The 13,704-nt window shown below is 30.5% G+C and overlaps 4 protein-coding genes and 1 long non-coding RNA gene across 5 annotated transcripts; 3 read left to right on the top strand and 2 right to left on the bottom strand.

Annotated features, from left to right (window-relative positions):
- The first annotated feature begins 288 nt into the window (after window positions 1-288).
- Window positions 289-1,969, top strand: AT5G54240 (membrane lipoprotein lipid attachment site-like protein, putative (DUF1223)). Its single transcript, NM_124804.3, has 2 exons — window positions 289-974; window positions 1,249-1,969. Exons 1-2 carry the CDS (start codon window positions 486-488, stop codon window positions 1,606-1,608), a joined length of 849 nt encoding a protein of 282 aa, NP_200235.1. The 5' UTR covers window positions 289-485; the 3' UTR covers window positions 1,609-1,969.
- Window positions 1,970-6,885: 4,916 nt separating this feature from the next.
- MYB49 (myb domain protein 49) lies at window positions 6,886-8,804 on the top strand. Its single transcript, NM_124803.3, has 3 exons — window positions 6,886-7,234; window positions 7,432-7,561; window positions 7,894-8,804. Exons 1-3 carry the CDS (start codon window positions 7,102-7,104, stop codon window positions 8,588-8,590), a joined length of 960 nt encoding a protein of 319 aa, NP_200234.1. The 5' UTR covers window positions 6,886-7,101; the 3' UTR covers window positions 8,591-8,804.
- A 1,779-nt stretch (window positions 8,805-10,583) lies between these two features.
- LCR83 (low-molecular-weight cysteine-rich 83) lies at window positions 10,584-11,115 on the bottom strand. Its single transcript, NM_001036997.2, has 2 exons — window positions 10,991-11,115; window positions 10,584-10,795 (listed from the first exon to the last, which is right to left on the bottom strand). Exons 1-2 carry the CDS (start codon window positions 11,067-11,069, stop codon window positions 10,626-10,628), a joined length of 249 nt encoding a protein of 82 aa, NP_001032074.1. The 5' UTR covers window positions 11,070-11,115; the 3' UTR covers window positions 10,584-10,625.
- An 801-nt stretch (window positions 11,116-11,916) lies between these two features.
- AT5G08165 lies at window positions 11,917-12,239 on the top strand. Its single transcript, NR_143061.1, has one exon. It is a non-coding gene; the product is annotated as an other RNA (long non-coding RNA).
- A 911-nt stretch (window positions 12,240-13,150) lies between these two features.
- Window positions 13,151-13,650, bottom strand: AT5G54220 (Cysteine-rich protein). Its single transcript, NM_124802.3, has 2 exons — window positions 13,526-13,650; window positions 13,151-13,409 (listed from the first exon to the last, which is right to left on the bottom strand). Exons 1-2 carry the CDS (start codon window positions 13,596-13,598, stop codon window positions 13,192-13,194), a joined length of 291 nt encoding a protein of 96 aa, NP_200233.1. The 5' UTR covers window positions 13,599-13,650; the 3' UTR covers window positions 13,151-13,191.
- Between the last annotated feature and the right edge of the window lie 54 nt (window positions 13,651-13,704).

Raw genomic sequence — 13,704 nt, 5'->3', positions numbered from 1 at the left:
GTCGGACCCAAATTTTCATTTTTCTTAATATAAATTATTCCGAATTATTTGTTCCCCAATTAATGAACTTGCCCACCAAGTTTTTGTCTTTTTACATAATCGTTGTTGTTTTTCTTTTCTTGGATATTCACGAATTTTTAGTTGTGAAGTGGAAACAAATCTTGCTAAAAGAATATGACGACGTGTCACCTAACACTTTATTCGTTCCTAAAGCAACAAAACCTCAAACAAATTACAGCTTTTGCTCTGTCTACCAAAATAAAAAAAATTACAGCTTTTGCCACCCAAAAGCCAAAAAAGAAATATTTTTAAAAGAGAAGAAAAAATTGGCTAAAGACACTTGTTGCCGCCTTTCTCTCATCACCATTAGCCTACAAAATTGTTTCTTCCTCCTCCTCCCAATAATTAAATGTTTCTCTGAACATTTTTTTAAACTTTTTTTCTTGGGGAAACATTTCTGATCTTCTGATTTGTTTCTCCCTCCAATGGCGCCTCGTCTTTTCACATGTTTTGGCGTCAAAGGATCTTCAACTTCCACCACCACCGGAAAAGGTATTTCCGGTCATAACGCGGCTAATGTAGCTGCTGATGTTCCGGTAGGTGATGGACCTATTCTTGTTCAGCTTTTCTCATCTCAAGGATGTAAAACTTCGCCTGAGGCGGAGATGCTTGTATCACGTCTTGGACGTGGTGATTTCGATGGAAAGATCCGTCGAGACGGTGGATCTAGTGGTTCTCCGGCGATGGTTTTGGTTTTTCACGTTGATTATTGGGATTATCTTGGATGGAAAGATCCTTATGGATCGAGTCAGTGGACCGTGAGACAAAAGGCCTATATCGAGGCTTTGAATCAAGATACAATGTTTACTCCACAGTTTGTTGTTCAAGGTCGTGTTCAATTACTTGGGAATGAAGAAGAGTCCTTGCTTAAGTCTATTGTTGAAGCTCCTAGGTTTCCGTCTCCTGCGTTTCGGGTGAGTAATTTCTTACATTTTTCGATGTTGATGGAATCACTAACAAAAATCAATGATTGATCTCGTACTACACAATGTGTTATTTTATTAACATGAAGCAAATTAAACATGAATGTTAATAGTTCAAGACTCAATGAGTGCTTTGTAGCATAAGACAACACTATGTGTCGAAGGCATTATTACATCTTTTGTATATGTAATGTGTTCTTGTTATTATTTGGCTGTGTTTCATTACATAATAATCAGTGAAACTATTATTGGTTTGTTTTAATAGGCCACATTTCAAAGACCAACATCAGAAACCCTTCAAGTATCTCTCACCGGAGCTTTGAGGATGAAAGTGGACTCGAGCGGGATCGATATAATGGTGGCGCTATATGAAAACGGTTTGGTGAATGATTGCGCTCGAGGAGAGAACTCAGGAAGAGTCTTGTCCAATGACTACGTTGTAAGAAAGCTAGAAAAGTTATGCACCGTTAAAGATTTAACGGGAAAAAAGACGGTGTCAGGGACAGCTCATTTCACGGTTTGGGATGGATTCAACAGCTCTAAATGTGGAGTCGCTGTTTTTCTACAGAACACATCTCTTCAAATTTTTGGTACGCAGAGTTTTCAATTGCCTGATGAGATTTGACAAAGGAACAAAATTTCTGAATCTATTTTTTTTTTTTTTTATAGAAATGAATTTTGCACTTTTGTGTTCGTTCATATTTGGTTATTATTGGAACTTTTGTGTGTATAGAAGGATATTTGTCACTCTCATTATAGGCATTTGCTTTGTTTAAACCCTTTCAATTTTCTTTCTTTCTAAGTTATGCCATCCCACTCCACTTTTAGGACAGCATTATATAATGATTTTAATATATAAACCAAACTTAGTATTTTGTGGGTTTAAATCCGATGCAGGTTGACAAATGTTTTGTTGACTTGTGTTAATTCGTGAAGTTTTGTAAGGACGATAATAATTGAAACATTAATATGGAAGTTATTGAAACGAGTCGTACAACATTATCCACGCATCACAACTGATTTAATCCACAGAGACATGTCACCGGACCTTTTCTTTATGTCTAAAAAAGTTGATTACAAAAAAAAAAAGTTAGGGGAAACAATCAAATAAAACAAATTCGAGCTTATTTGTTTGGCCAAAAAGAATTACTTACTTAACTACATTTCTAGCCATAAATTATTTATTTTGCATTGACTTTAGTTAAAATTTTAACTAACATTAGATTTGATTTGATTTGGGCTAAGTTAGCGCCAAGTTAAAAGTTTAGTGTGTTTTTGTGAAAGAGGTTAAAAATTTAGTGTCTAATGAAATAGTTGAATATCTTTTCAGCTAAGCATATAAATTGATTTTTTTTTTATAACAATTACACTTTTTTGAATTGAATTTGAAATGGACATAGTTAATAGTTTTTAAATAGCAACATCAGCTGGTAAGATCTATTGAAAATTAATAAACTCCTAAGAAATAGCTCGTTCCGGTTCATTTTTTTGTGTTTTTTAACAATATTCCTAAATTTAAATTTAAGATTGGTTTATATTTAGGTGTTATGCTATTTGGTATCTTAGTCTGAGAGTTCTTATTTTCTTCTTTTTCGGATGACTTTAAAAAAAAAATTAGTTAAAGATTAAATCTACATATTTCAGTAACTTGATACCCTCAATTAAAAGTCTATCCGACTATGCAAATAGTTTTTATAGAGCGACATATATCTAACTAATCCAAAAAAATGTCACAAAATAGTTACCCCTAATTAAGATTTTGAGAGAAGGAAATCATGGTTTCATTTTGTTTCAATTTCCATTCCTCTTTTTTACTTTCAAAAATGGAGCTAGAAATTTTTTTTTTTTTTGTCGGCAAATAGAGCTAGATTATGTTTTCGGATTCGAACAAATTGGCACCTTATAAACTTTAAGTTCATTTGGTCCTTTTATATCCTTGTAAATATATAATTATATACATTTTATTTCTAAAAAGTCCATGCGACGACTAGTGTGCATGTCTCACAACTAGATGCAAAATTATTTATGTGTTTCATTATTCTTTTTTCTTAAAGTCATGCGAAGACGTCTTACAACTAGATGCAAAACCATATATATATGTAAAATAGATTTTATCCTGCGGTACACCGCGGTGACAATTTACCTTTTTAAAATTAGTATATTTTTTTTTTTGCAAATTGTATCTATCTATAATATATTTTTATTTTATAATTTACAATTGTTGTTAAGTAACGTCCTGCCAAACTCATCCCGCCAAATCCGTCCCGTAAAAAAACCAATTATTTATATTAATGTTGATCTTATTTATGATATGTTTATAAATCATTGTCTAAATATTTTTGTCGATGCGGGACGTTGAACCCACACATTGTTTTGCTAATTGGTTAATATATGTTCATTTTAAAAATATTGAATCATACAATATGATGGAAAAAATTAAGATTTTTTTAAACTCTATATATTATATAATGATGTTAAAAATTTGTAATATATCAAACTTTTTATAAGTTTAAATATTAATAATGTTTTATCAATTTTAAATATATAAATAATAATATTTAAAAAGTTAATATTTTTGCTTATAAGGTAATGACATAATAACTCTAAAAGCAAGGATTTAAAAGATTTAAATCTTTAATTAAATATTTTCATTAATAATTAATTAATGTCAGTGACATGACATTGTAAATAAGTTCAAATACAAAATTTATTTATTTAAACAAAAAACGTTAAGTAAGAATAATATTTATTTAACAAAAAATTTTGTTTTAAAATATTGTTAACAAATATGTTTATGCTAATTTTAAGGGATTGATTTGAAGTTTGGTGGGATTAAATTTGATTGATAATGTGATTGACAATTTAAATCAAAAATTTAAAGTAAAATTAATTATTTTAGAAAAAAGATTTAATGCTAATGGCATTAGATTGTAAATAAATCAAAGTCTAGGATTTATTTGCTAAAATGGCTGCAAAAATGTATATATAGATGACTCGTTCAATTAATTTGGATATGGTGTCTCTCTATAGTCTGTGGTCTATAGTCTATAGTCTCTAGACTATTTTGTTTGTTTGTTGAATATATGCCAAGAAAGATAAAGAAAACAAAGCATAGGATTTGTGACAAAAAAAAAAAAAATAAAAAAAAAATAAAAAAAAAAAAAAAAATAAGCATAGGATATAACATCAATAAAGGGGCAGAAATCAAAAGACAACAATTTTTTTTTTTTTAAAGAGTCAAAAAACCAGTACACATAATTGGACATTTATGACAAAATTGTTTTGGGACATTTATAACTACTAATAGTTTTTGCTAAGGTATTCGTATTATGAGGTTAAACTAAAATAAAGATGATGTTACTGATTTTTTTTTTTTAATTAATCCTAACTTTGATTTTAAGATAAGTTAAAAAATATGCTATATATCCGAATATGAGAAAAATCCAAGAGAATAATTAGTTTACTATGCTGCTGGCAATTTTTTTTTAGTTTACTATGTTGCTAGTGCTTGCTACCACACTTGTACGTGTTCAAGGCGTCGTGGATATATTATACACCATGAAATCTAAGGTTAGGTGTTTTTTGCTAAATCGTTACGTCATTGTTTCTTAAAAATAAGAATTAAAGGTTAAGTTACGTCTGTTTATTTTGTGTGTGTTTGTTTATAATTTGTTTATATAAAAGAAATTGGAAAGATAAATGAGCAAGGTGATTTCGATCATTAGTTTCAGTCCATGTCTTTGTCTCTATGGTCGGCCATCGGCCTTAGAGGCGTGAAAGTCTTAAACAATAATAGAACTTCATTCGGAAAAAAGAAAAAATAACCCTTAATATTTAAATGTAATTTAGATCATACAGTATAAATAACTTCTTATACCAAACTAAAATGAAGATGGTAGCTGATTAACGAATTTACATGCGGAAGACTTAAATAATCGATAGATTAGTTTATGAAAAGACTTGCATAATCGATAGATTAGTTTATGAAAAGACTTACATAATCGATAGATTAGTTTATGAAAAGACTTGCATAATTGGTAGATGCAAAGTTATAAGAAAACTGATAAATCTGAAACGAGGCTTGAGTTCATCAAAATTTCCTGTGACAGCGATTATTTTAATGTTACTAAGACGATTGGGTTGTTGGGATTGTTGTAGATAAACCAGGCAATAACATAATCTACCAATAACAATGTATTGTATTTCCTTTTAGTTGAGAAATTAAATATTTGACCACATTATCTGAATTTTCTTGTCGTCTTAATAACTAATTATCATTATTCATTTTTGGCAGGATCTTTTTTTCTTTGTTAAAGGGTCTACTTTTTTTTTTGATAAAGCAGTCTTTTATTTTTAAAACATGCATCACAAAATTTACCTTCATGAATCAATTCCCTGTGAGACAATGATATGATTTAAAGTTTACATGTAAAATATTCTATACCGTGGAAAAACACTCATTTCATTGTTATATAACGAAAAATATGAATTATATGGACGCAAAATAACTATTTACTAGATATATCGATGTTATAGAAATAATATTATATTAAAAAAAACGATATATACGGTTTAGTGTTAGTGTAAGTTTATATTTTTGGCACTTGTTGAAAACGTTATGATAACTTGTTTATTATCAACCTAACATGTTTTATACGGCTATACCGCATAAAGTGTAGAATTAATTTTACCTCTTTATATGACACAATAATATTTAACATGTAACAAGAGCAAGGGGTTACTTGTCAAATACGCCTATGCACTAAACAATGATAAATTGGTCATTCTCCTAATTTAAAAAGTCACTTTATCATTCTTCTCTAATACCAAACCTTTCTATATAATCACTCTTAAACCGGCCGATAACTTGTTTTCCAAATAATCTAAAACTTATACTAACCAAATTTAACTAAAATAGTAATAATTTCTTACAAATATCAAATCAAAAAATTTCAAATCCCTGACTTGTCAAATCAACCATGTTTCGGACTGAGACCAAAGTCTCTGCAATTCAATGACACATGTATATTATATAGTATTGTTTCATTAATCACACATGTATTTTGACCGTTAACATGCCTTGTTCTTTACGTATGTTGCACTGCAACAACGCTTTGTCGTTAATTTACCTAACTTAGTAAAAACAAAATACATGTCTTAGATTATCAGTTATTCAAACTTGTCGTTATGTAATTGTTATTGAAGTAAACAGAAACTCTGGTGCGATGCAGGACGTTACTCAAACTGAGTCACTTCGATCGGATGTCTTAATTCAAGCAGGACAATCTAGCTTTGCTACTGAAATTTGATGACACGATGATATATATCTATTTCCAACCGATGAAGCACACTGGAGATCCGTTTGGATTTTTATTGTTTTTACTTTTTTACACTATCGTAATCATTCTTTACATATTTCCTTTTTATTTTCTCCTTAGAAGAGAAATTATTTGTATACAAAACTTAGAAGGCTAAATAAGCATATTTATTCAGTATAATCACTGTAACCACACCTTATTCAATAAAATTCTTATTTTGAATCTGTCTATTTATGTATATGATATTGCTATAGTGATGACAGATGAGTAAACATTAAACATACACGCAACATAGCTATCTTGAAAACTGTTTGATGATTTGAGACAAAGAGACCAAAACAAATGGAACCTTCTTCACATATCTATCACACGTCCTCATACACCACCCATATTCTGCCATGTGTTCTCACTCCATCAATATTAATTATTTTTAGGGTTAATAGAGATGGTTTAGTCTCATGCTTTTTGTTTATTACTTTTTTTCTTTGGTCAGAGCTTTTTGTTTGTTAGTAAGGACTTTAAAGATAGAGAGTAAAAATTACTCTTTTGTTTTGTCAACATAATAAGCAGTTTTTTTCTACTTCATTTTGTCTCCGTATTTCATCAAGAAAAGACACGTATTTAGATAGATGATGGAAGGGCGGTACCAAATCTCCTTGACTTGACTTTGCATGTACCATATATATATTTGTATATACATAAATCATAATTCATGAAGAAACCAAATTTTCTCTGTAATCAAGTTCTCAAAGCTTATTAGCTTCTCTCTCTAGTTCTCTCACATATAACATTTGAAAAAGATGGGAAAATCTTCAAGCTCGGAGGAAAGTGAAGTGAAGAAAGGGCCATGGACTCCGGAGGAAGACGAGAAGCTCGTAGGCTATATTCAAACGCACGGTCCCGGCAAATGGCGTACCCTTCCCAAGAACGCCGGTAAATTCCTACCCTAACGCATGTATATATACAAATAGCTAAATCCTATCAGCTACAATATGTTTTCCTGCGTTTTGTTTTACGTTTATGTTTAAAATTTACTAATAATGATTATCATGCTAGATCATGTCAACGTTAGAATTAAAATTAAAACAATCATGGTTCTTATTCGTTTTTCTTGGTGTGAATCTTAAAAGGGTTAAAAAGATGCGGGAAGAGTTGTAGATTGCGATGGACGAATTATCTAAGACCCGATATCAAGAGAGGAGAGTTCTCTCTTCAAGAGGAAGAAACCATCATTCAACTTCATCGTCTTCTTGGAAACAAGTTAGTCTATCTGCAATTTTTCATTTCTTCATTTAGTGTATAATTGTTTACATGTATGATTAAATTAAGTAAAAAATGACCTAGTTTTCCACTACTACACCTACTTCATTGGACTTCCATGTCTTTACATTTTTGTTATAATATTACTTGCATATTTTATTTTATTCAACTAAAAGACAAGAACATAGTTAAGCACTATACCAAGGTCAAATGTCTAAAGCTAAGCATGCAATCTTCAACTCGCTGCAGCTAATATCTTAACAAGTTAAAACTTATACTTCTCTTTTTGATTTTAACTTAAAATCTATAACACGATATTTTTTCTTCTATAGATGGTCCGCAATTGCTATTCACTTACCAGGAAGAACAGATAATGAAATCAAAAACTATTGGAACACACATATTAAAAAGAAACTCTTACGAATGGGGATTGATCCGGTGACTCATTGTCCCCGCATTAATCTTCTCCAGCTCTCTTCGTTTCTTACCTCATCATTGTTTAAATCTATGTCACAACCGATGAATACTCCATTTGATCTCACTACTTCAAATATTAATCCTGATATCTTGAATCATCTCACTGCCTCTCTCAACAACGTTCAGACCGAATCATACCAACCAAACCAACAGCTTCAAAACGACCTAAACACTGACCAAACCACTTTCACCGGTTTGCTCAACTCAACACCACCCGTTCAATGGCAAAACAATGGAGAATACTTGGGAGATTATCACAGTTATACCGGTACAGGTGATCCATCTAATAACAAAGTCCCTCAAGCCGGAAACTACTCATCAGCCGCATTTGTATCCGACCACATTAATGATGGTGAGAATTTTAAGGCCGGATGGAATTTCAGTTCATCAATGCTAGCGGGAACTTCATCGAGCAGCTCGACACCGTTGAATTCGTCTTCGACTTTTTATGTCAATGGTGGAAGCGAAGATGATAGAGAGAGTTTTGGTAGCGACATGTTGATGTTTCATCATCATCATGATCATAATAATAATGCTTTGAATCTATCATAATGTCTTATTTATTTTGCTTCTTGATCTTATTTGTTTTATTTTTACTTTTTTTTAATGGGGGTTTGTAATTGTGTTACATACTTTGTAATATAAGAGCTTAGTCTATTATTATGTTGACTCTTTTTTTTTTTTTTGTTCTACTTTTTTTGATCCGAAAAGGTTTCTATTTGTTTACACTTAAAAAAGTTATAAAACCTAAGAGGATAACAGCTAGTGTACCTTTATCTTGACTTTGTTCTTCTACTAATTGTTTTTTCTGCTTCGAAGAACTTTACATTAGTCGACTCTCAAAAGGTCATAAGATGGTTGATAAGTGTGTTACGTACATACTTAGTATTTTAAGAGTTAAGTGTATTCTTAATCTTGGATTTCTTGTGCATTTTCTTCCACTAATTGTTCTTATTTTCCAATTCGAAGAACTTTCCATTCGTTATACCTAAAAGGTCTTCAACTTGTACGAAAATTTTCTGGTGTTATAGTTTTATTATTCTATTTGCACCATCTTGATTTTGATGATTAAGAACACATTTGGTGGAGCAGGAGACAATAGTGATTATATTTAATTGGTCATAGACTCATAAAGGGGAGTTTTCAATTTCATAATACAAGAAAAAAGAAATAATCGACTTGTTTTCCCTTATGATTGGTTTGAAATCAGCACAAATAAATAGTAATACACCTAAAAGGAAGATTTAAATAGTTATCCACTATGAGAAAATGTGTATGAAAGATTAAAATAGAAAATATATAGTCAACGTTGTTCGAAACACCAAACCCAAGTTATAAAACTGTTCATACAGTGAGATGAGATATATCAAAAATAGCTACTATCAACTATAACATAAATTAAGTAGTAGCTAGATGCTACTTTGAAATTCTGTAATTGACTGAATGACACTTATGTATGTGTATAGAGACATACACATCATAGTATTTTATAAATATGTGGTCCATTCTAGTCTCTTGGATTATTGGAAAAAAAAATACATACGCCTAACCATTCATTGAACCTTGCGGCCATAAAAATACAATAAAATCATGCAATGATATGAAATAAATAAATTATATACTTGTACTTATAGATATTGTATGAGAAAAAATGTGTATATTACTGGGGAGAGAATTTATAAGTAATAATTAGTTAGTTTTTACAACAACAATTTTGGAAAACAAAGAGAATTCCATAGGGAACACAAGAACCTCCTTTGTATTTCTTCATCACACAAATCTCTCTGCACGCTATTAAGTCTATTTGTAGTTACATGACATGGTCGTTTGGCCATACGAGTCATAACTAATTAACTATTAACTCATAGTTATTTCCATTATTTTCGTTTTTTTTTTAACTATACAAGCCAATTGACCATTATTGTGTAGTCTTTGGCAATGTAGTAACCTGCCCACATTTCAAAGGAAGATAAAAAAATCTTGATTTCTTTCTATCCTAAGTTTGACTTCAACAAGTTGTGTTATTATATATAATAGAATTTGGATATGGGTCTGCGTTTGTCGATCCAAATGACAAGACTAGATAATAAATCTCAAACACAACAATTTTGTTTCTTACAACAGGTTTAAACTGAGCTGGGCCTTAAGTTTCTCAAATTCGCAAAGCCAATCAGCTACGTTATATCGCATATGCATGATGAAATGCCTTTGTAGCACGATTGTAATCGAATCTACGAGGAGTAACTTGTTACACACCAAAGATACAAAACAAAGTAAACTAAGATAAAACTAACAAATTGCATGAAAAACAAAAACAAATTGCATGAACCATGAAGCAACTTGTTATAACATCCCAAACTTCATAGAAACGCAAATCACTTCTAAATTGACCGGACTCGCGAGCCGTGCCAAGGTCATCGAGATCCACTTCCTATCGCTAGAAGCGTGTTATCAGATTCAAAATATATCAACATAAATACATAATCAATAAAATGTGCTAATCTCATTAGATCAAATCTTATATTATTATTCAACTAGTAAAAAACATATCAATATTATTATCGTTCAAACTCTAATTAATAACTATTTAAGTTTTACAGCAACAATATTTGGAAGTAGGGGGAATTCCAAAACCAACACAAGAACCTTCTTTGTATTTCTTGTTCATACAAATCGTATTGCACTCGTTATTGCCAAGTTGAGGAGTGCAAGGATTGAAGCACAGTTGACTCGAAGCCTCCCCGGATGCAAAATTACCTATTCGGAAATCAAATTCATTGACAAAATGTATTTAAGACACACAAATAAGTAAAACCCACTCCTAAAATAAAACCACAAATGTTACAATAATAATAATTTAAAGAATACTTTTCTGTTTTAAAAATACTTTTAAAAACTTGAAGAGGTATTTTGGTAAATAATGCTGAAAATTTTAAATGAGCTTTTAGATACCGGAGACTAGATCGGAGGAGACTGCGATGAGAACCATGAGGGTGAATACAACCAACATTTTTGAGGATTCCATCTTCATACAATTCAATTTCTTACACACTTTCAAATCCTTTAACTAAATCTTGTTATATTTACTATTGTTTTTTCTTGCTTATCAATTTGCAGGCATGTACATATTAAGTCTATTTATAATTACAAGAAATGGTCATTGGTCAATACTTATTCATAACCATAAATTCGTTTTTTAATTCTTTTACCATACATACTTACTTGCATATTAATATATAGTATGACCAATTGCTGTGGTATAGCTGTTCTTATACCATCTGTGTAAGAGAACAGCTATGCCACAGCAAATTACTAACAAAACAAATGAAATACAAAGAAAAGAAATTCTACTTCTACCCTGCATTCAAATGTAGTACGTTACTATGATTTATAATATAAAAAAAGATGAATTTTCGATCAATTATTATGGCAAAAATGGACATTAATAACATTATAATCAACCACATGAAATGCTGAACAAACTTCTTAGCAACGTCAAGGGCGAATTTGCTAACACAGAATGCTAGAGAGCGCAGCATTATTTTTTCTTTCTTTAGCATTTCTGTTTTTTGTTGGTTTACCGCTACCGATCTTGTATTTCGTTAATCAATAAATAAAATGCGATTATGTTAAAAGAAAGCAAATAAACAGACTTACAAAATAAAAATAACAAGAAGAACCTCGCAACTAGCGTCGCCTGTCATAAGAAATTCTGTATTATATCATCCTCCCACTAAAAGAATAATCTTTATACATAATGTTTACGAGAACAAGAACGATGAATAAAAGGTTTGTGAAGAAGTTCATGTTGTTCAATATAACTAGCCAAGTACCACCCGTGAAAGCAATTTCCAAACACCGTTTGTTGCAATTCCTACTCTCCTTACTCTCGCAAGTCTCGTTACAATGGTCAAAGCACGTCTGCGTTGTAGTGTTTATTTTCATCTCTACAATCCATCATAAAAGAATTATTATTATCTATGGGGGAAATTACGATACATTGATAATATATTCAAAACTATAAAGAAACACACCACAAAAAAGATCATAGGAAATGGCCACCATAACCACGAGGGAGAATGCAACTAACAACTTGGAAGAACTCATTTTAAACTTGATCTATCTCTGACTCTAGCACTCAATTTCTTTTTCTAAAACAAAATATAGTTTAAGATATGGTTTGATGTGAAGGGGACAATTTATAAAACAAAAGATATATCTATTATGACCACATTACTAACAATAATTATGGTTTAATATAAAAAGAGCTAGAAATTTCTACTATAGTTATGGTTTAATGTAAAAATAAACAATAGAAAATCTAATTAATAAAAATAGCAAAGAAAAGGGTCCATTATTATTAGCTAAAGTGGTCATAAATTTCTTCCAGTTTCTTAAGAAAATGGTTTGATGTGAAAATAAACATAAAAAGATTAGAAACATAAATTTCTTTGAAAAGGGTATATTATAATATGATTATTCCAATTATAGAAAGAAGAAAGGAAATATGCTATATTATTATTATCTTCTTCCAATAATTAAAAAAAAAAAAGCAAAGAAAAGGGTCTATTATTTAAAAGGTTTCAAAAATAAAAAAGAAGGCCTATTGTGATTTGATATAAATTATAATGGTCATAAGTCATAACCTTCACTTCTTCCAAGTTATTTCTGTTTCTGTTTTAAGGTTTTGTTAACTTAAGTGGATAATTAACTATTTATTTAAAATTATTTATCTTAGAGCAAATTATTTGTTGTAGTCATAATGCTGAGATATTTTCTTTACTGTTTAACATCAAGTTGTCCTTTTTTCTTCACGTGTTTTATTTACCATGGATTATGGACATTGATATAGAGTTAGATAGGCAAAACTTAACTTAAAATTTAAAATATGCCTCAACATTTGAATTTTTTTGGTTTGATCTGGTTATGAACTTCGTAAATTTGGTGTGTTCAGTTTTCAAAACATGTTTCCGAATTAAACCAAATTGAATGTCTGGTTTGGTTCAATTTGTTCGGACAAATTCGGATTTGTTCAAATATATTTAGTTTTATTTCCCTATTGGAACATAAGTTTTTGTTTTCTTTTTCACTAAAGAAGGAAGAAATAAAATAAGAATAGAAATTAAGGTTTTATTGAAAAAGGAATATATTGATCAAGGAGAAGGAGGTGAAAGAATTATAGGATTACAACAACAACGAGGAAAGTAAGGTCGTTTAGGAGGAAGACCATCAACCTCAGGAGGAGGATAAATGCAGCTACCATCTTTATAAGCCAATCCTACACACATTTTGTTACATTCTGGATTTTGAAATGTCGCGTTACAACTTTCATAGCATGTCGGAGGCACAGTTCTCGCATCTATTCCTATTCCTACGATCATCATAAGAAGTAATTAGAAATTAAATATACCAGAAAGAAAAAGAAAAAAAAAATCAGTATGAAATAAGTAAAAAAAAACAAAATCTGTATTATGTAAAGAGACATACCGGTGAAGAGGTCATAGGAAATGGTCATCATGACGATGAGAGTGAATGCAACCAACAATTTAGAAGAACCCATTTTCAAATTCTCTCGGACACTCAATTTGCTTAATGCTTATATTAAAAGAAGGCCCAACAATATTGTTTGATGTACATTAGTTGAGTATGAAATGATCTATTTATAA

Source organism: Arabidopsis thaliana, chromosome 5, assembly GCF_000001735.4.
Source record: "Arabidopsis thaliana chromosome 5, partial sequence".
Lineage (NCBI taxonomy): Eukaryota > Viridiplantae > Streptophyta > Magnoliopsida > Brassicales > Brassicaceae > Arabidopsis > Arabidopsis thaliana.
Note: the sequence above shows the minus strand (reverse complement) of the source record. Positions and strands in the feature narration are given on the sequence as shown.